The sequence below is a fragment of the Astyanax mexicanus genome, chromosome 6 (assembly GCF_023375975.1).
Source record: "Astyanax mexicanus isolate ESR-SI-001 chromosome 6, AstMex3_surface, whole genome shotgun sequence".
Classification (NCBI taxonomy): Eukaryota; Metazoa; Chordata; class Actinopteri; order Characiformes; family Acestrorhamphidae; genus Astyanax; species Astyanax mexicanus.
The window spans coordinates 1,775,157-1,795,886 of NC_064413.1; the positions used below are offsets into that span (position 1 = coordinate 1,775,157).

Consider the following 20,730-nt stretch of genomic DNA (forward strand, 5'->3'; position numbering starts at 1 on the left):
CACTAACTTTAGTATGTTATCTAGCTCACTGCTAATGTTAGTTAACTCGCTGATGTTAGAATGTTAGCTAGCTCTCCACTAACCTTAGTTCTCTCTTCAGTAATGTAGCTATATAACTCAGTGCTAATGTTATTAGGTTAGCTAGCTCTTCGCTAACCTTAGTTCTCTCTTCAGTAATGTAGCTATATAACTCAGTGCTAATGTTATTAGGTTAGCTAGCTCTTCGCTAACCTTAGTTCTCTCTTCAGTAATGTAGCTATATAACTCACTGCTAATGTTAGCTAACTCGTCACTAACTTTAGTATGTTATCTAGCTCACTGCTAATGTTAGTTAACTCGCTGATGTTAGAATGTTAGCTAGCTCTCCACTAACCTTAGTTCTCTCTTCAGTAATGTAGCTATGTAACTCACTGCTAATGTTAGCTAACTCGTCGCTAACTTTAGTATGTTATCTAGCTCACTGCTAATGTTAGTTAACTCGCTGCTGTTAGTATGTTAGCTAGCTCACCACTAACCTTAGTTCTCTCTTCAGTAATGTAGCTATATAACTCAGTGCTAATGTTATTATGTTAGCTAGCTCTTCGCTAACCTTAGTTCCCTCTCCAGTAATGTAGCTACATAACTCATTGCTGATGTTAGTGTGCTAGCTAGCTCACCGCTAAATGTTAGCTGAATCCACTAACCTTTCTCTTTCTGGTAACTCACCACTGAAGTTAGCATGTGCTTCTCCATGAGCATTAAATGCACAGACTGAAACATTAATACCTACATCAAATTTGCAATAAATTTAAGACAATTTAAGACTTTTTAAGGACCTGCAGGAACCCTAGATACTCTTTGACAGAAAGACTCAGACTGGGCAATTTCCATTAGGGACAAAATTTATTCTGTTCCAGAGTACAATTTGGTCTGTCCTTACAAACACACTGACAAAGACACAGACAAAATAAAACATGGCTGATTATAAAAAGAGAAAAAGAAAAAAACATTATCCTTAACTGCCTTAAAAGGAGATAAAGAGAACAGCATCTGCAGATCAGTCAACGAACAGTGAAATCAGGAAACACACACCCTTCCATATTATCACAGCGTAATATGGCCTTTTCTCGAGTGTAAGGCAGAGTTTAATAAAGGAGATGAAATGAAAGTTACAGCGTCGGCGAGCTCCAGATCAACACTGTGCTTTATTCCACACGATTTCCTCTCAGTTCCTCTTCTGCTCAGGTCTCTTCAGGCTTCAGACACAGAGAAATCCACCCGAACGTGCTCTGCTTCCCGGTGAACAGTGAAAACCGCAGGCTGTGATTTACAGCAGGCGCCCACGACACTCTGTAGATCCACAACAGCACAGCAGCTCCTTCCCCTCCACACTGCCCACCTCATAGTTATAGTCCCAGGTCAGCTCTGTCCCCGCACGGATACGCCTGCAGAGACAACACACACACACACACAGTTACAACACACACACAGTTACAACACACAGAGACAGAGGGACAGACACAGGCACTGGGACAGGGACGGGCACAAAGGGACAGAGACACAGACAAACACACACACACAGTTACAACACACAGAGACAGAGGGACAGACACAGGCACAAAGGGACAGAGACAGACACAGAGGGACAGACAGATATACACACAGACACACACAGGGACGGACATAGGGACAGGGACACAGACAGACAAACACACACACAGGGACAGACACACAGAGGCACAGGGACAGGCACACAGAGGGACAGGCACACAGAGGCACAGGGACAGGCACACAGAGGGACAGGCACACAGAGGGACAGGCACACAGAGGGACAGGCACACAGAGGGACAGGCACACAGAGGGACAGGCACACAGAGGGACAGGCACTTTAATCCAGTATGAATCTGCAGTGTGTAGATTTCACAGTGGGACAGTAATAAGTGAGGATTGACTTGAATCCAGTGTAAATCTGCAGTGTGTAGATTTCAGTGTAAAGAGTGACTTTAATCCAGTATGAATCTGTGTGCTGCTTGTCAGAGTCGATGAGTGATAATTCCAGCATGAATCTGCAGTGCATGTAGTTTTTACAGTCTGATGATGGAGTCAATTTAATCCAGTATGAATCTGCAGTGTGTGGAGTTTTTTTTTTTTTAGCATATCACAGTGAGATCGGTGTACTGATTTTAATCCAGTATGAATCTACAGGCTATGTCCTGCAGTATGAATATGTAAGAACTGACGTACTTGCTTGCGAAGAACGCCACCCAGGGGAACCGCAGGTCGTGAGTGTCCACAAACACGTTCTGCACAAACAGGTTAGGACTGCAGCTGTGCTGTAACAGAGACAGAAAACAGAAAAATACATACTGAATCTGTAATGCAGGTAGATTTTAGTCTGATAGATTAAAAATCTATACAGGTTCAGTCTAATAAGAATCTGCAGTGTGTGTAGCCTGCACATAATAACTGCAGAACATTTTAATCTGGTAGTAAGTAAGTAATCAATACTCACGTTGAGGTATCGTCCCAGGTTTCCCTCTAATTTAGCATCAATGATGTAACAAGACTCCTCCCCATCGAAGAACTGACGGGTGGTTTTGGGGCCGCCTTCTCCGCCTTGGCCCTGATTACCACCCCCTCCGGCCCCGCCCCCGGCACCTCCGCCCACCTTCATCTTTATACCGTGAGGGCCTTTCAGAGCGATGCCCCGCGTGGACTTCACCGCCACCTGCCTCTTCACCACCGCTGAGAAAGAGAAAGATAAAAAAATTATGATAACTACTATATCTCAGTTTAATATGTAGTTTTAATGTTTACTTACTATTTTCTTCATAACAAGCATTATTTAAAAAAAATAAAATAAAATAATAATAATAATAATAATAATAATAATAATAATAATAGAAAAAAGGCTAATAGCTAAATTTCCCATTCAACCTTAAATTTAAGGTGGAACCGAACAACAACAAAAAAAAAAAAGAAAGAAAAAGCCTAATAAAAGCAAATTAAAATAAAGCTAATTTCAGCTTCCCATCACAGAGGAAATAAGAAATGGACAATAGTGCTGGGTATCATTTTTAAAATGTTTGATACCGGTACGGTACCTTAAATTCGGTAGTGATACCCAAACGGTACTTTTTTCAAAATTGCAACCAAAAAAAAACCCCAACCATAATTATGAGCATGATTGTGGCACTATATTAAAAACAAAAACAACAGCATTACTGCTGAGCATTAAATGCTTAATCTACAAATATTTTTCCAAAACCATATTGCTGGATGCATTTCAGTTTTAATGAGTTTTTCATAAGGATCATCAGCATTAGATTGGCAAAATGTAATTATTAGTGGTGTCAATGACTTAAAAATGAATTAAAACCATGATTTTATGCTGGAATTTCCTAGTTTTTATTGTGAGCGGACAGTAATAATACTGTAGTATGTTTCAGATCTGGATGCTGGTCGCTGATTAATTTGTTGGCTTAAAAAAAAAAAAAAAAAGATTTGTAGACAAAATTTCCATGACTTTTCCAAAACTTATCCAGGCCTGGAAATTGCTAGTTTTCATGATCATATGAAGCCTGACTTAAAATCAAGGGTAAGGGTACAAAATAATAAGTTGAACTGGGCCTAAATCAGATGTGTTGGAACCAAAAAGCCCATTTAAAATTCTGTCTGTACTGAATCCTCTCTTACCCTGAGTCTTCTTTTCGCGCTCTTTGTTGTCGTCTGACCCGGAGCTGATGGTCTGCACATCATCACTGTCCGAGAGGGTCATCACTTCCTGTGAGAGAGACACCAGAGAGGGAAACGTGAACATGTGAGTGTGGGTTTGAGTCAGAAAGAGAAAGGGAAGTGAGTGAATGAGAAAGAGAGAGAGGGAAGTGAGTGAATGAGAGAGGGCGCTCTTTAGAAGTTGGGTAAATATTTGATTCTTAGATGCATCTGGATCTGGACGTGAAAGATTCTGGATCGATTCACAAATGACAAAAATAAATTATGCCTGATTAGCATTAGCACTGTCATGTCCTCCCGAACGCGAGGTCACGCCCACTGCTGAGCTTCTACCAGAGATCAGCTCCACTGACACCAATCACAGCTGATCACTCCAACCCAATCTCTGAAGCTTTGCTCTGTCTCACTTCTGATTTTACTTCTATAAGCAGCTAAAGCACTTTATTGTATAGCTTTACTGCTTTTAATAACACTATATTATCTACAGCAGATTATTTGAAATAACTATGTTTTTTAAGTAAATAGAAACAGTGTTAAAGGGCCTACAGATACAAATGCTTAACTTTTAAATTGACTTTTTTTAAAGCAACTTTGAATCCTAATTGAATCATATCGTAAGCTACCTAGAGATTCCCACCCCTAGAGCACTCCTTAAAACAAAGTCTTTAACCCTCAGTCTTACCTTCTTCTCAGTCTTCGGTTGTTCCTCTGCTTTAACACTTTGATCTCCAGTAGATTCAGACTGGCTGGTCAACCAAGACGCCACTTTACTCTTTCCGCTCTCCTCAGGCATGGGGGGAGGCTTCTGCTCCTCTGTTCCTCCACCCGTCACGCTCATCCCATCCTTACTGTCCTGACTCTCTACAGGGATCAGAGAGGGAGGGACACTTCAGTACGGCAACAGTTTGGAGGAAAATGAAGCGGAGGAAAGTAGTGTTGGGTAGCTATGAGAAAATGTAGTTCATGTGTTTCATGTATTTTAGTCAGTACAGCAGGAGAAAGAGCTGCAGGTCTTTACCCTCTTTCAGGCCTTTACTCTGTCGGCGGGTGGTGTAGCTCCTCCACACAGAGCTGGACGTGTAGTGTGTGTCTTTTACGAACGTGTCGTCTGAGCTGTCGCTCTCGTCAGGGTTCGAGTCCTTGTCCTCGTCGCTGTCTCCAGATTCAGACGAGCCTTGGCCTGAAGACAAGAGGAGATTATTTAACATTGTGGGTCTTAGTCATGGGTGCAGACAGATATTGTAATCAGATTTCTTTATAATCCCTCGCTCACCTTTGCCGGTAGTGCTGCTGTTGCGGTCCTCTGACTTGCGGGGATGTTTGCCCTGCTGGTTCGGAGCTCGAACTTTAACCCGGTTCATGTCCACGCCGCTGCCCTCGCTGTCCGAGCAGTGCGCCTCGCTCTCATAGCCCTCCTTAAAATTCTCCACACTCTCAATATGGTCCAGGTTAGCAAAGTACTCGTCTCCCATCTCCAAGCCTTCTTTATCCGCAAAGTCATCCGTGAGGATCTTGCCTAATAGAGAGAGAGAGAGAGAAAACAGTGAAATTATGTGGGCATTGGTATTTTTTCTTTCAGATGAGAAGTGTAATTCACTTCTGTAAATACAAATCAGGCTTTCTGCTATCCCTCATGGACAGCTGTACACATGCATTTGTTGACAAGCTGAGAGATACAGAATATGGTTCACAAATTGGTTGGTCCACATTTCTGGAGAGAATAGCTCAGTAGCAGTGTTCCGGCCCTGAGTGAGACTGACGGATTTACAGGTTTCCTAAACAGGGATTAAGTCTAGTCTTGGACTAAACTGCATTCTAAATAGATATTTTTCATTGACAGAAAAAGAAAGTCTACAACTAGTAAAGTGTATTTCCTGGAAAAAAAAAATGAGGGTGGTCACACAGCTAAAATGGCTCTCACTGTTCGTTATGGTGGTTTCTATGGTGTTGCTAAGGTGGTCGCTAAGGAAAAGCCCAGTGACTGCTAAAGTGTTTGTATGTTGTGACCAATAGCTGCTTTATACAACAGCTCCTCCATACGCACACAGTACTGGAGAGTGGGGGGCATAAATGGTTCCCGTGAGTCAACTGGCAAGTCAGATTGTTGGGCCTCACTTTCATTCCTATTGGGCAAAACTGTACGACAATTGCAGGAAATCATTAACATTAACAACGTTTTTATGAAAATTGTATGTCCTATCAAAAAGCTGTATACACGCATCGCACCGTCAGGCCGCATAATCGAGAGTTGGAATGGTGTCAATATCTTGAAAACCGCGGTACATGAAGCACGGCGAAGAAAACGCAAAGCTAGCCTTTTTTTTTCCTCTCAAGGACTCTGTTACACCTAATGAATTACTAATCTGTATATGCATGCAAATCTATGGAGACTGGAGTCACTCCTGTACAACAGTAATGGGAAAAATAAACTGAACTGATTAACTAAGCAAAAAAGATGAGGGTAAACCATTAGAAACAGTTCATTCTGTACCTGCGTAGATGCAGACGAAGGAACCTTTGGCCACGTCGTCGAGGCAGCGGATGCCCCAGCCTTTATTCTGGGTTTTAAAGAGCTGCAGGCGCACCTGCAGGCCGTGCTGCACCAAGCGGTTAATGCACATCTGATGGTTACAGCGGCAGCGCTTGTTACACTCGTATATCCTGAGAGAGGAAGATAAAAACAAAAGAGAAAAGAAGATTAGCTAATAAAAATATATATATATGTGTGTGTATATATATATATATATATATATATATATATATATATATATATATATATATATATATATATATATATATATATATATATATATATATAAAAAGCTGAAACAATATATTATGATAAATCTCAAATCTCTCCTGTGCACTTTAATACCTACCCTGTGGGCAAGCACTCGTCCAGCCTCTTGCTGTTGTACCCAGCGTTGGCGTTTATCTGACCCCCTGGAGTACACCCAGTAGCCTGCAGCGTCAGCTGGTGGCAGGCACACTTAGACCTGTACACAGGAAAACAAAATCATGTTAAATATCTAAAGAAAAGATAAGGGGGGAAAAAACCCATAGAAATGTGTCCCATCCACCTGCCAACACTCCTGATCAGGCTGTCCTTGATCTCTGATCATTCATCCTTACTCAAGATACACAAGATAACACCTCCCACCTTATACAGATGTGGGCATTCCCAAGCCATCCTCTCAGGTACAAACGTATCTGTATGAATCTGGTTTAAAGCTCTGTGCTAAATGAAATGCTTCAAGAAGAATTTATCAAACATCAGAACACATGAGCAGTTAGCCCCCCCTGCTGGACTGGCATGATCACGAGTATTTCAGAATTAATCTCTGTGTTTCTGAAGTGATCTCTGTGTTTCTGAAGTGATCTCTGTGTTTCTGTAGGGATCTCTGTGTTTCTGTAGGGATCTCTGTGTTTCTGTAGGGATCTCTGTGTTTCTGTAGGGATCTCTGTGTTTCTGAAGTGATCTCTGTGTTTCTGAAGGGATCTCTGTGTTTCTGAAGGGATCTCTGTGTTTCTGAAGGGATCTCTGTGTTTCTGAAGGGATCTCTGTGTTTCTGAAGGGATCTCTGTGTTTCTGAAGGGATCTCTGTGTTTCTGAAGGGATCTCTGTGTTTCTGAAGGGATCTCTGTGTTTCTGAAGGGATCTCTGTGTTTCTGTAGGGATCTCTGTGTTTCTGTAGGGATCTCTGTGTTTCTGTAGGGATCTCTGTGTTTCTGTAGGGATCTCTGTGTTTCTGTAGGGATCTCTGTGTTTCTGTAGGGATCTCTGTGTTTCTGTAGGGATCTCTGTGTTTCTGTAGGGATCTCTGTGTTTCTGTAGGGATCTTTGTGTTTCTGTAGGGATCTTTGTGTTTCTGTAGGGATCTTTGTGTTTCTGTAGGGATCTCTGTGTTTCTGAAGTGATCTCTGTGTTTCTGAAGTGATCTCTGTGTTTCTGAAGTGATCTCTGTGTTTCTGAAGTGATCTCTGTGTTTCTGAAGTGATCTCTGTGTTTCTGAAGTGATCTGTGTTTCTGTTGGGACAGATCCGTCCTGAGCCCTGTGCTTTATTGAGAAACGTACTTGTCCTGGCAGCCGTCTGTGCAGTCGCAGCCCACCAGGAAGTCTGCGCTGGTGTTGATGTAGACCCCGGTTGCAGGGATGCGCTCTTTGCTGTAGGCGACGCTGGGAGGAGGAGTGTTATCGATCTCGTTCACACAGGACAGGGGGATGTCCTCCCGTCCCGCTGTGATGTCCCGGATGAAGTAGAAGGGCCTCTGCGGCTGGAAGCGACGGTCCACCAGCACGTACGGGTCCAGGCAGAACATCTCCAGGTAGATGAAGTCACAGGTCGTCTGGAAGAGGTAGCGCTGGATCTCCCCCATGTTCCTCAGGCTCAGACCACACGGAGACTTATAGATAACGTGGAACGACATCTGGAACGAGGGAGGAAGGAGGAACAGAAACAATTAGAAAAGAAAGAGAAGAGACAGAAAACACACACACACACACACACACACACACACACACACAGAGAAAGAGAGACAGGAGAGAGAGACACAAAGACAAAGAGGGACACAGACAAAAATGGAGAGAGAGAAACTGAGAAATAGAGAGACAGAGAGAGAGACACAGAGAGAGACATTGACAGAGAGACACAGAGAGAGACATTGACAGAGAGAGACAGAGAGAGACATTGACAGAGAGAGACAGAGAGAAAGAAAGAGACACAGAGACAGAGACTGAGACATTGACGTAGAGAGATACAGAAAAAAAAAGACAGAAAGAGAAAAAGAGACTCACCAACACACACACACACACACACACACACACTAACACACCCGTACCTTGCGGTTGAGGCGTCTGCGGGCGGTCATGCGGCGGAACTCGTACAGCAGGGGTGTGAGGAGGGGGTTGCGGCCGCGGTGCATGTTGGGTCGGGTGGGCCGGACGCGTTTCAGGCAGTCGGGGGTGCAGGAGTGGGAGAGGTAGAACAGGCGGTCGTTGGGGGCCTGATAGGACGGCTCCTGGGGGATCCGCTCTCCCCCGTACGCAGACACCGCCGGTTGCATCGCCTGCTGGGACGGGGCCATGGGAATGAGGGTCTGCACCGGACTGGACTGCAGCAGGAAGAACCTGAACCAGAAAAAACAGAAATGGTGAAAATCTGATATTCATCCACTTCAACTGCATGTTAAATATTTGCATATTACTGTATTATAAAGGACTAATGACAAAACTGAGTCCACACTTATCATATTTTTCAAACTATAAGGTACACTTAATATCCTTTAATTTTCCCAAACATCGTGAGTGCTCCTTATGTATGAATTCTACCAGTCAGGTATTAAGGGGCAGTAAAGCCACTCCACTGAAGTACAGAGTTATACAGGAGTTTCAGTTTAGTTCTCCAGCAGTATTAGCATTAGCTGCTAACCGTGCAAAGCGCTAGCTCTTTGTAAGTTTAGAGGTGAGTATTATTATCCTGTAGCCTGATGATAACCCCAGCTAGCACTGCTGGAGCAGCATTAGCATTCGGCACTAACCACAGCGCTAGCACTTTTGCTGTTTAGAGGTTAGTCTAACAGAGGGTAGTTTGCACGTTTACCATGTTCTAACAAGCTAATAAATGAAAGCACTTTAGTCACACAAATAAACAGTTTTCAGGAGAGAAATCTGTGCAGATTAACATCCAGCACTCGTCTGAATTGTCTGACTCATCTGAAACTTTTTATTAAATAATAATTGTAATTATTTATAATGAAAGTTTTGTCTAAATAACTTAGCTTTAGAGGTGGCGACACCCCTGTTCTTACTACTAGTTACTAGTGTCCCAGAAAATGTGCCTTATATTCCAGTGCGCCTTATAGTGCAAAAAAAACCCCGATAATAATAACGGAGTAGTAACGCTCCAGCAGTGGGAGGGGTTTAGTGGTTCAGAGTAAGACAGATTTGCTAACCTGGGGCCGCTGGGTTGGGCGGGCATGGTGCTGACGGGTTTGAACTGAAGGTCGGGGTTCAGGGTGTGCCGAGTCGGAGAAACAAATGGTGCCTTCTTAATCATGTTACTGCTATAAAACAAGGAAACAAGAGAGAGATTCATACAAGATGAAAAGAAAGGTAAAGATAAGGAGAATAACTCCAATAAACCAATTTCTAACCCCATCCTACTAATGGTTTAACATATTAATTACTAATAAAATATACATACAGATAAAGACACACATAAGAAAATTATTCACTATTATAAATAAAATACAGGAATGTGATTTAAGAAAAGTCCACTGAAATATATATATTTTTTTAATATCCCAATTTCTCCCTAATTTACACTATTCCACAATCATCACTAGCGATGTCCCCCAACACCAGGAGAGTAAAGACTAGCACACGCCTCCTCCGACACGTGAAGTCAGACTCGACCTCTTTTTGAACTGCTGCTGATTCTGTAGCATTGCCGAGTAGCATCACAGCGCTAACGCTCGGAGGAAAGCGCAGAGACTCGGTTCTGATACACCAGCTCACAGATGCAGCCTTGTTCTGATCGACATCACCCTAGGAGTGCTGAGGAGAAAGAGTGCCATCTACTGTCTGTACCCACCCAGAGAGAGCAAGACCAAATGTGCTCTCTCAGGGCACCGGTAGTTGATGGCAAGCTGCATGACCGGGATTCGAACCACCGAAAAACAACTTGTTATACAAAAAACTTGAGGCAAAAAAGTAAATACAATAGTTGGGTTAAACTAACAAAGATCCTTCTCATATTTTTTCCACCTACCATTAGAAAAATATAGAAGAAAAAACAAATATAAGAAAATATTGATAAAAGTATTGTAAGGAAGTAAAATGGTGAATTTGTGTGGCAGTAAGATTGCATACTGTCAATGACCCTGAGGTTATTATACTGTACTATATGTTTATAATGTATTGTATTTTATTATATATTTATTACTGATTTATAATTATATTTTTAGGAGTTTAATTGTAAACAAAATCTGTTTAAGACCCAAATACTGTCTAAATACAAAAACACATAAATGGCAGGTATTAAAAGTCCCAAAGAGCAATCTAATTTCAGAGCAGCTGGATACTCACTCAGGGCGCATGGCCTGCGGGGGGCAGGGGAACTGCGGCCGAGGTCCTGTAAACTGAGGGCCTGCAGGTCGACCGGGTAACGAATTGTTCTCATTAGAATTGTACTGGACGACAGGTCCTCGAGGTCTCATTGGTACTAAACAGACCAAACGGAGAACAATCTAATTATTAAGACACTCAATAAAAAGAGATGATCATCACAGCTACACAAACACATTCAGAAAGCGGCGTTTCTTACCCATGTTGGGTCTTGGCCTCTGCAGGCCTCCGAGCTTCTTATCCTGGCTGTTGGCTGCACTAATTTTCAGGTTGAACATGGGCTCCAGACGGGTGGACCCACGATAGATCCACTCACTGCGCTTATCATCCTAAAAACAGCATTCAAACAACACTTAGACAATGCATGATTCTACTTTCACACATATCTCATTATACATCACTCTCATTCTATTGTTTCACTGTGTGACTGCAGTTTTAAATATTAATTTTAAGATATAATATTAAGTATAAAACATTATATTAAAGATTCTCTCTTAGCAGACTTAAATCAGTTCAGTCAGCAGATCATACAGTTCAGAATAAAGATTTTACCCCCATTAACCAAATAAAAGCACTCAATAAAACCAATAAAATACTGTATTTTTCACACTATAAGACGCACTTAAAACCCTCCAAGTTTCCCAAAAATCGTATGAACTCTAGCTGCTAATGCTAATGGTCCAGCTTTAGTGTAAATCTGGAAATCTAGGCTTACAGTAAATAAACTGAAGCGCTTTACTCACCCAAATAAACAGTTTTCAGGAGAGAAATCTGTGTAGATTAACATCCAGCACACAACTGACCTGTTTGACTCGTCTGAAATGGTTTTTGAGAATTACAGTTTTGTTTATTTAACTTAGCTTAGCTTTACAGGTCTTCAGACTTGCTGAAATAGAAGGAAAACATGGCGACACCCCGGTTCCTTACTAGTGTTGCATAAAATGTGCCATATAATCTGATGCGCTTTATGAAATTTATTACCAATTTTAAAATAGACCAGAAATAGATGTTCATTGATGGTGCACCTTATAATCCGGGACGCCTAATAGTGTGAAAAGCAGTACACTCAGCTTCGATTCCCAATTTTTTCTTAGAGGTGGCTGTAATTAGGGGAATCTGAACCAAGTTTGCCTGGCATCTATGTGGCATTTGGCCCCGCCCAAAATCAGTATCAGCAATCACCCAATTCAGCTGAAAGACACAAACTGGTCCATCTCTAAGTATTAAGTCTGAAAACAGACAGAGAATCAGAATAAAATCACTGAAACTTACCAAAAACAGCATTTTCACCAAGCTGCCGTCCACCTCCTCCACTCGGCTCCTCCACCACGTCCCCTCCCACTCGGTTTTAATGATCTGGCCTGGCTTCAGCAGGACCATAGGCCTGTTGGGGTACGCGGTGATGTACTCCTGAATAAAATCCCGACACGACTCATCCTCTATGTCCTCCCACGACTTCTGCACTGCATGTGCACACAGACGAACATGTAGCATCAGTAACATCGCAGGACATTTAATCAATCAACTACCCTAAATTTTACTCAGGAAAACATTATGGGGGACCCTCATTTACAATGTTGCAGAGCACTTAAAGCATCAAAGGGATTAAAAACATTTAATAAGAAATTAGAAATAATAAGGGATGAAAAACAATTTTAAAATCAACATTTAATATTTATGAATAAAATATATAAGTAAAATAGAACATTCTAAACGACCATAAAAAACTAAATTGACACATAAAATGTAACAATTTATAGAATCTAAAAAAAAAAAAAAATATATATATATATATATATATATATATATATATATATATATATATATATATATATATATATATATAAAGGTAATAGTAAAAGTAAAGTAAAATAAAAATTATAAAAAATGATAAAAATTTAAAGTAATAATAAATAAAACAAATTAATTAAAATAATGAGAAAAAGATTGGTTAATGTCAAATTACATTTTATATGAATGGCTAATTGATTACCAATGACTTTAACAATCTATTATTAATTAATAAAATTAGTGTCATTATGTAAAAAATTTAAAAAACTAGGACTAGTCTGGGAAAGCAAAAGTTTGGTTCCATGTGTTTAATTCAAGGCAAAGTCCAGTCTAATGACTGTTAGGGACCTTCTAGATCTACTAATGCCTTATACCTTTTACCTATGGACTCCTCAACGCAGTTTTTAACAATTAATTCACATTAAAGTAATACTTACAGGGTCTGCATATGGGGTAAAGGTCAGGAAGGCCCACGTAGGAAGCATAGCCATCGTCAAAAAAGATGAGGAACCTGAAAGAACATACGACAGATATGTACATCAGTTCCAACAATAAATTTTTCTGCATCTTAAATCAGCAGCCACTTGATCCCATTCATCCAGCTAATACATTTCTGGGTAATAAATCAGATTAAACTGCACCTGAACAGCTGTTAAGCTCAAACATGAGTCGGATTAAATTCTTGATAATCTGTTTTTTACACTAAACTCGATATGTGCTTCGCTGTCCGCTCACACCCATGAAACTTTTATTGAAATCCTATTTAAAACACTGTTTTTTTCAGCGTTTAGTGTTAAAGCAGCTTCATACTGCACAGATATATGCTAGGATACCTGTATGTGGCAGAGTAATACAAGGAGAGCTTCAGTTACAGTACATTATCGGCTGATAACGGCACTCATAGAACGCCTCTCAGCCAATCACATTGCAGGGTCTGAAGTAACTGTGGTATAAAAGTAAATATGAACCTCCTGGCTTTTAATTTCATGTTCTCACCTCATACGGTTCTTGCTGTTGGGCATCTCGGCCACAATACCGGCGTACAGCCACACCTGGTTTCCGTCTTTGTATTTGGCGACAACCCGGGCTCCCACGTACAGCCTCTCCAGAGTGGGGTGATAGTCAAAGGCCACGTGATTCCCAGACAGCAGACTCTTCCCTTTATTCTCAAACTTCACCTTATACTTAAAACTGTTTCCTGAATCAGAGGAGAGCAGAGAGACAAGGAATGTTATGCTTTGCCTGTCACAGAATGTCCTTTTTGAACAGCATATTGCCCCAAAAATTATAGTGATAAACTATAATATTTACTATATTATATGCCACTGATAAACTGATATAATTGCTTAGTAACAAAAATATTTTCAATGAGCAATACATTTTTTAAAACAGATTTTTTTTTTATGTTAAAAATATTTTTAAGTAACTGAAACTCACACAATGCAAAACTGCAGGTGATATTTTTAATATTTTGCAAGTACTCATATTGTAATGGATGTCATTAACTTTTTACTCTGTGATTGTTTACATACTGATTATTTTATTATATTATTGTTTATTTAAAATAGTGCTTTTTAACTTTTGATTTTCTTTTTATTATAACTAATATTTTTTATATTGTTTTTATTTTTGGAATTCATTGATTTATTTGTGTTTTTTATTGTATAATATAAAAGTTAGTTTTAGCTTAATTTTAACTGTTTTTTTGTTGAATTAATATTATCTTCTTTTTATTTTAATTTCTAATCAGTTAAAATAAGTTTTTTTTATAATTACTATTTTTATTCTAATTCTATTTTTATTTTTTATATTTTAAGCACCATTATTTTAAAATGATTAAATTTAGTTTTCATTTTCTTCGTCATGTCAATCTCTGTTTTTCTAAATGCTCGGCTACACTGAAACCCTACATTACGCTCAATGTACTTCCTATTTAAAATAAGGATTGATTGATTGAATAAATGTTCCACTCGTGACAGGCCTAGTTATTAATAATATTTCCATAATATTCTGTACAGTCTTGTGTCAGTGTGTGTTGAGGACTTACCCACGGAGTTGATGGCCACGAGGGTTCCGCGGTGCCACGTCTTGGTGCGTTTTTTACCCAGAATGCTCATGTTGACCTTCATGGCGTCCTGTTTTATGGCCGGGTTTGGCTGGGTGGCCGAGTTTCCTGGGGCTGAGGACACGAACACTGCCGGGATGTTCATCATGGGACCTCGGCTCTGAGTGGGCGGGGCCACCACTTTAGGTGGAACGATGGCGTTGGATCCGGACGGGGTGCTTTTGGTGACCGTCTGCATCAAGTTCTGCACTTGCTGTGAAGTTCTCTGAATAGCTGCCGAGGCTTCCTTAAACTGAACAGGAGAGGAAACAGACAATGAACTGTGATGTTTATGTGAATTATATTAAACTGAAATCATACAGATATGGTTACATTTATTAGAGCAGTGGTTTTCAAACTGTTGCTGCTGCTGCAGCTCAGCCAATTAGCTCTCCCTCCTGTCCCACCTCTAAACCCATACATCACTCAGTAACCCGCCCAAACTTCCCCTCCCATTTTTTTAGCCTTTTTCATATTTGAGCTGAGGGTGGAGCCAGCAAATATTAAAGGCACACAAATGTTGGTGATTGAAGTCTAAAAGGTTTTCCTCAGTAACAGTATAAGTTTTGTTTGTATTTAATGTTTAACCTGGTAGATCTTGTATAAAAAAGCTGCACTTCAGTCCTTCCTTACAGTTTCATAGAACCTACAACTGAACCCTGTGAAACTCCACAATCCACAACAGTTTCCGTATTAGTTAGGTACACTGGTTTAACAATTTGAGAACCACTGTAAAAGATATCCCATTTTCAAAAACATATCACTTTTTTAGGTGTCTTATTATTTTGGCTACCTTTCTAAAAGGCACAGTGATATAATCTTACCGTTGAATCTTTGACCGGGGTCACAACTTTCTTTGGTGGGACCACTGTAAAGGAACGAGGAAAGGAAATAAACATTATGGAAAAAAAAGTCCCCATTAAAGTGATTGGAAAGAACTGCCCACGACATCAATTTAAAAAACAAAATCACAGATTTAAAAAACTAATAATATAGTATTTCACCAATAGAGTACTTAGTTTAACTGTGAAAACACAATAAATATTAGATATTATTAGAATATATTCGTACAGGGCAATAGGTTATCTATATCAGGCATCAAACTGCATGGTATTGCAAAAAAATAAAATAATCATAATGCTCATATTTTATCATTATACCAGTGGCATGAAATGGTCTTAAAATCAATTATTGCAATATATTTAGGACAGAAAAGCAGTTGGTGTGCCAGGTCTTTATTCCAGGTGATGATTAAGTTTTCATGAACTACTGAGATACCCTGTATTAGTCTGTAAATTTACACCCAGAGATAATTCCCAAGAGTGCTCCCCAAGATAAGTGAAGAACTCGCCCAATAAAGCACATCATCAATACAGTAAACACTCAGCCACTGTTAGGTATCTAGTGTGCACCCCTTTATTATATCCCGATGATATTTGAGTTTTGAAAGGGGTTATGGATGATCCATTTTTTTAATAACTTACCATTCCCCACACTTTCTGCAGCTACTGACCTACTGCCTTTACGCTTACTTGATGCAGCTACAAATTGTTAGGAGGATGAAGCAAAAATCAATATAAAAAAGTAAACCAGGCACCCATAGGCATCACACATCCAACTTATATCCATCAAAATCCAATAAACCGGCATTTACTTACCACAGCCCACAGCGATGACATCATCGTCATCATCATCATCAATTTCAATAATCTCAGAAGCACTGCCGTCTCCTCCGCCATCGTCATCAGAACTACTCTCCCGATACACCAGACCCATTTTACTGTACAGCTCTTTCACCAGGGACTCGCACTGCGTAACTGAACTGTGAAACACACACACAACGTGGACTTTCCTCAGACTGGAACATCAATATTAAATCATAAAAACGATTAATTAGCTCCTAATACAGGATTATTTTATCAGGGGGTTCTGGGGTGATTTTATTCCCGTCCAGAACGATCATGTACGTGTTTCTCAGAGACCCTGAGAAAATTACAGGCTGAATTATCTACTGTTTTTCTCTGAACTCCGTGCTCCTCCGGTAAATTTAATCCCGTCCGGACGTTTCATTTAATAAAATAGCTTTTTGTCCATTGCCGCACACCGTATTTACACCTTGGTCACACGTTTCTACGGAGATCCAAGTTAAAAATACAACAGAGTGTGGAAATGGAGGAGCTACTGAACGCGATGTCATGTGACTAAGAGGAGGGAAAGAAAAAAATAAAAATAAATAAATCACTGCTTCTTGTGTTTTTCCAACTGCAGTCCGGATGCAGGAGTTTTATCACTAAATAGAAGTCTGAAATATATGAAACTAATGCCGTCCGGATAGGGCTTAAGGTGCATTCACTATGAGCAAGGATCATTGGTTAAAATTCTGGATCATGCTGCATCAGAATCAGCAGCCAGAGTCTGAGAGAGAGAGCATAATGTCACGCTTTTCTCTGAGGCTGCTGATTTCTACCCAGTAACACTGGGTTCCTGTTCCAATGCATGTTTGGCAGCTTCACTCTTAAGGCAGCAGGCCAATTTTACAGGATGGTTTTATATTAATCAGAAAATAAGCAGTAAAAAATGAATGTCCTTTATTTATTTGTACATTTATTTATATCTATCTATCTATCCTTTTTGGTATTGCTCAACACTCCTCAGATTTTTATAAACATTTAAATTAATGTTGTTCGATTATGTCAACTAGTGATTACAGCCCTACTTTTGATTCTCCTTTTAAATAAACGAACACTATGTTGATCATGTATTTTGCCTTTAGGCAAATTAAACTAGGCTTGGTCATTTGACTCAGAGAAGAGAGGAAGAGAAGGAGGTTTATTTAAAGTGAGCATGTGTGGTTTTGTCCTCCAGGGGGGAAAAGGAAAGAAAAAAAACGTATGTTGGGCATTCTTACTACCCTAATAACAGTGTGTTCACTGAACGGGTTAAATTCTGTTTTCTGTTTCTTTTGTGCGGAATAGTGATAAGTTGTGCTTCACATTAATCAGCGCCATCAAACCACTATTCCCATTTCAGTGCCACCTTATTTTAGATGCCATTATCTTAAATCTCACACATACACAGGGACTTACTCTGAAGCAGTGGAGCAGAGCGTATCCACATTAGCCATCTCTTTTTCCCTCGTCTCAACCCATTCCTGCAGCTCCGATAGCTGAGCTTTCCTCTGCTGCACAGCCTCGCTGCTGTCCACCTGCTGCTCGATCCACTCGCGCAGTTCATCCAGAGAAACACCCAACTCCTCCTCCAGCTCCGGACCCAGCTCCATCTCCAGGCCTCCAGAGCCCACGGCGGAGTCCACCTCCATAGCTGTGAGACATGATGATTTAAGAGGAAAGAAGAGGACGAGAGAAAGAGACAGACCATTGCTGGTGAGTTGACAGGTCATCACCATGCACAGCATTAACTGTCTTTGAACAGAACATTGATCTATATAGATATTAAAACTATACTAGATAAGATGCATGCAGATGCCTTGTTCTGAACTTTTATGGTAAAGGAGAGTCAAGTCTTCCTGATAGACTTAAAAATCATTACACCCTTCAAAGACAGACATATATCTACAGCTCTGGAAAAAATGAAGAGACCACTTCAGTTTCCAAATCAGTTCAACATTTCTCCCACATTCCAATTAAAAATGGTATCATTTATAGCATGTATTTGCAGAAAATTAAGAAAAAAGGAGATGCAGAACTTTCAGACCTCAAATAATGCAAAGAAAACAAGTTCATATTCATAAAGTTTTAAGAGTTCAGAAATCAATATTTGATTGAATAACCCTTGTTTTTAATCACAGTTTTCGTGGACCTTGGGATCATGTTCCTCCACCAGTCTTACACACTGCTTTTGGATAACTTTATGCCTTTACTCCTGGTGCAAAAATGCAAGCAGTTCAGTTTGGTTTGATGGCTTGTGATCATCCATCTTCCTCTTGATTATATTCCAGAAGTTTTCAATTTGGTAAAATCAAATAAACTCATCTTATTTTTTTCTCAGAGCTGTATTAGGAATACAGCTATAGGTACAGACATTAAAGCTATAGCTGCTTAAAGGGACTGTGTATGAGCACACCATGCTTTCCTTAAATCACAACAATATAATGTTAGCTAACTAACTTAGCTTAGCTTGCTATCTGCAAGCTAACGTTACTTGACTAGCTAATGACAAAAACATCAACTGAAATCCATTCAGATCTAACCCTTACAAATTTACTAATTATAACAAATAGCAGTTAACTTACTATACAGCTATAGCATATTAAAATATGATCAACAAACATTAGCTTAGCTTAGCTAATAGAGCAAAGCATCACAACCAGCTAGAACAGATAGCTAAACTAAGCTAGCTAAGCTAAGCTTGTTTAGCTAGCTTGTTAGCTGCTAAAGCTGGCTAGCTTATGTCCATGTTTAACTTCGTTTAGCTGCACCAACCAGTCACACTATTTAAGCATTTTTTTTTTCAGCTAATTTAATGAATCTATAGTCTGGAAACATAAGCAAATAATCCCGAAAAGCAGCCTTTTACCTAAGATAACTTAATTGATTCCCCAGCTTTAGCCTTTACCAAAGGTAAAAGTAAAAATCCATCCCAGGGTTTTGTACCAACTCCCTGGGCGGGTCAGGCAATTTTTGTAAAACCCTGGGATGGATTTTTACTTTCTAGACCTGGGTTAGCCACCTCTAGCCTCCACTAGCTTCACTTAGCTTAGCAGTTAGCTTACCAACAAAGCCCGACCCGCTCCGCGGCTCCTCGGTGAACTGCTCCGGGTCTGAGCCCTAAAGTCACATCCACTTATTTACCTACAGGAATTTAACTCAGCTTAACGCAGCTATAAACGTCATTTCACACCGAACAAGCGAGACAGCCGGTCCGGTTCGGTTTAATTATCCCGGACTTTCTCCGCTTTGTCGGTGGGAAACTTCACCGAGATCAGAACGAGAGGAGGCTGTCCAACCAATCAGAGCGCCGCTTTGTGATTATTGACAGGCGCCCTCTCACCCAATAGGAGTACAGCGTAGCAAGCAAGCGGGAAGCTTGTAGGTGGGGTTTATTTTTGCTGGCCAATCATCTCGCACGATTGTGATTGACAGATATGTAAAGATATGTATTTTTTACACAAAAAATATAAATAAAATATTGTTTGCTAGATTTTGTATTTATTTGTGATAAAAATGCTTCTCAGCAATAAATGTTTTACATTTGGAAATCCTGTTATGGTGTTGTGGTGTGGCTTAGTGGATAACACCACTACCTGCCATCGAGCTAATGCTGCCTTCAAATCGTGTCAGAAATATCGTTTTTATGGTATTTACGAGATGAGAGCACATGAACGTCCCCACAAACCTACAAACTATTCACCAGTGGGAAAATCTGATTTTTAGATAAGCCCTGAGTTTCCCAGTTGGTGGCCTGTCAGTAACAAGAGGTCAATAAATTAAATAAAAAAAATATTTAAATTGATAAATAAATTCAATATATTGATGCAGACAGTTTTGTATTGTAAACTGCTGTTGCTACTGACACTTATTTTGAGCTTCTGCTACCCACAGGTTCTGGGGTCCCTGATTAGCACCTGATTGGCAGCACCTGTGAGCTTGGGTCCTGCTACAGGGGCCAGTAAGTATCTGCTCCAAGCTTTCAAAAATCTTTCCTTTTTTTAATTGAGCTAAAATGCTGATAAGGAACACTTTAATCTGGTACCTAATTAGCCAGATAATATACTGCTATGAAGAAATGCTGTCATTGTTGTGCCATGTTGTTTACACTGGCAGTAATGTGCAGCGTTCACTGTACACAGCCGCACGGACATCTACGCTGCTCATCCCACTGAAAACAGCCATTTGGGATAGGCTGAAATAAAAAAAAACCTAAATAATTAAAAAATTGGATGAAAAACTCTCAGTTTAATACGCTTATTGATTTCATTTTCCGTTTGAGGCTAAATGCAAAAATGGAAAATTGGATGTAATTGGATGTTTTTTT

At 40.1% G+C, this 20,730-nt stretch overlaps 1 protein-coding gene across 3 annotated transcripts; it reads right to left on the reverse strand.

Moving 5' to 3' along the window:
- Positions 1-863: 863 nt before the first annotated feature.
- Positions 864-19,707, reverse strand: setdb1b (SET domain bifurcated histone lysine methyltransferase 1b). 3 transcript variants are annotated; one of them, XM_049479979.1, is made up of 23 exons: positions 19,469-19,707; positions 17,823-18,057; positions 16,395-16,558; positions 16,221-16,277; positions 15,561-15,604; positions 14,680-14,989; positions 13,629-13,830; positions 13,070-13,143; positions 12,114-12,304; positions 11,041-11,170; positions 10,803-10,938; positions 9,668-9,775; positions 8,555-8,843; positions 7,791-8,143; positions 6,594-6,710; positions 6,206-6,375; positions 4,988-5,230; positions 4,733-4,894; positions 4,397-4,575; positions 3,676-3,763; positions 2,492-2,724; positions 2,224-2,312; positions 864-1,424 (listed from the first exon to the last, which is right to left on the reverse strand). In XM_049479979.1, exons 2-23 carry the CDS (start codon positions 18,053-18,055, stop codon positions 1,307-1,309), a joined length of 3,690 nt encoding a protein of 1,229 aa, XP_049335936.1. In that variant the 5' UTR covers positions 18,056-18,057; positions 19,469-19,707; the 3' UTR covers positions 864-1,306. The 3 variants fall into 3 exon arrangements, with proteins under 3 accessions (XP_049335936.1, XP_049335935.1, XP_049335937.1); XM_049479978.1 differs by having other exon boundaries at positions 9,668-9,778; XM_049479980.1 differs by lacking the exon at positions 16,221-16,277 and having other exon boundaries at positions 9,668-9,778.
- Between the last annotated feature and the right edge of the window lie 1,023 nt (positions 19,708-20,730).

Coding starts and splice junctions, on each gene's coding strand:
- setdb1b (XM_049479978.1), bottom strand. CDS start 18,055: ATGGAGGTGGACTCCGCCGTGGGCTCTGGAGGCCTGGAGATGGAGCTG. Junction 12,305..13,069: donor TTACCCCATATGCAGACCCT/GTAAGTATTACT, acceptor GTGCACATGCAG/TGCAGAAGTCGTGGGAGGAC. Junction 6,376..6,593: donor GACGAGTGCTTGCCCACAGG/GTAGGTATTAAA, acceptor TTCCTCTCTCAG/GATATACGAGTGTAACAAGC.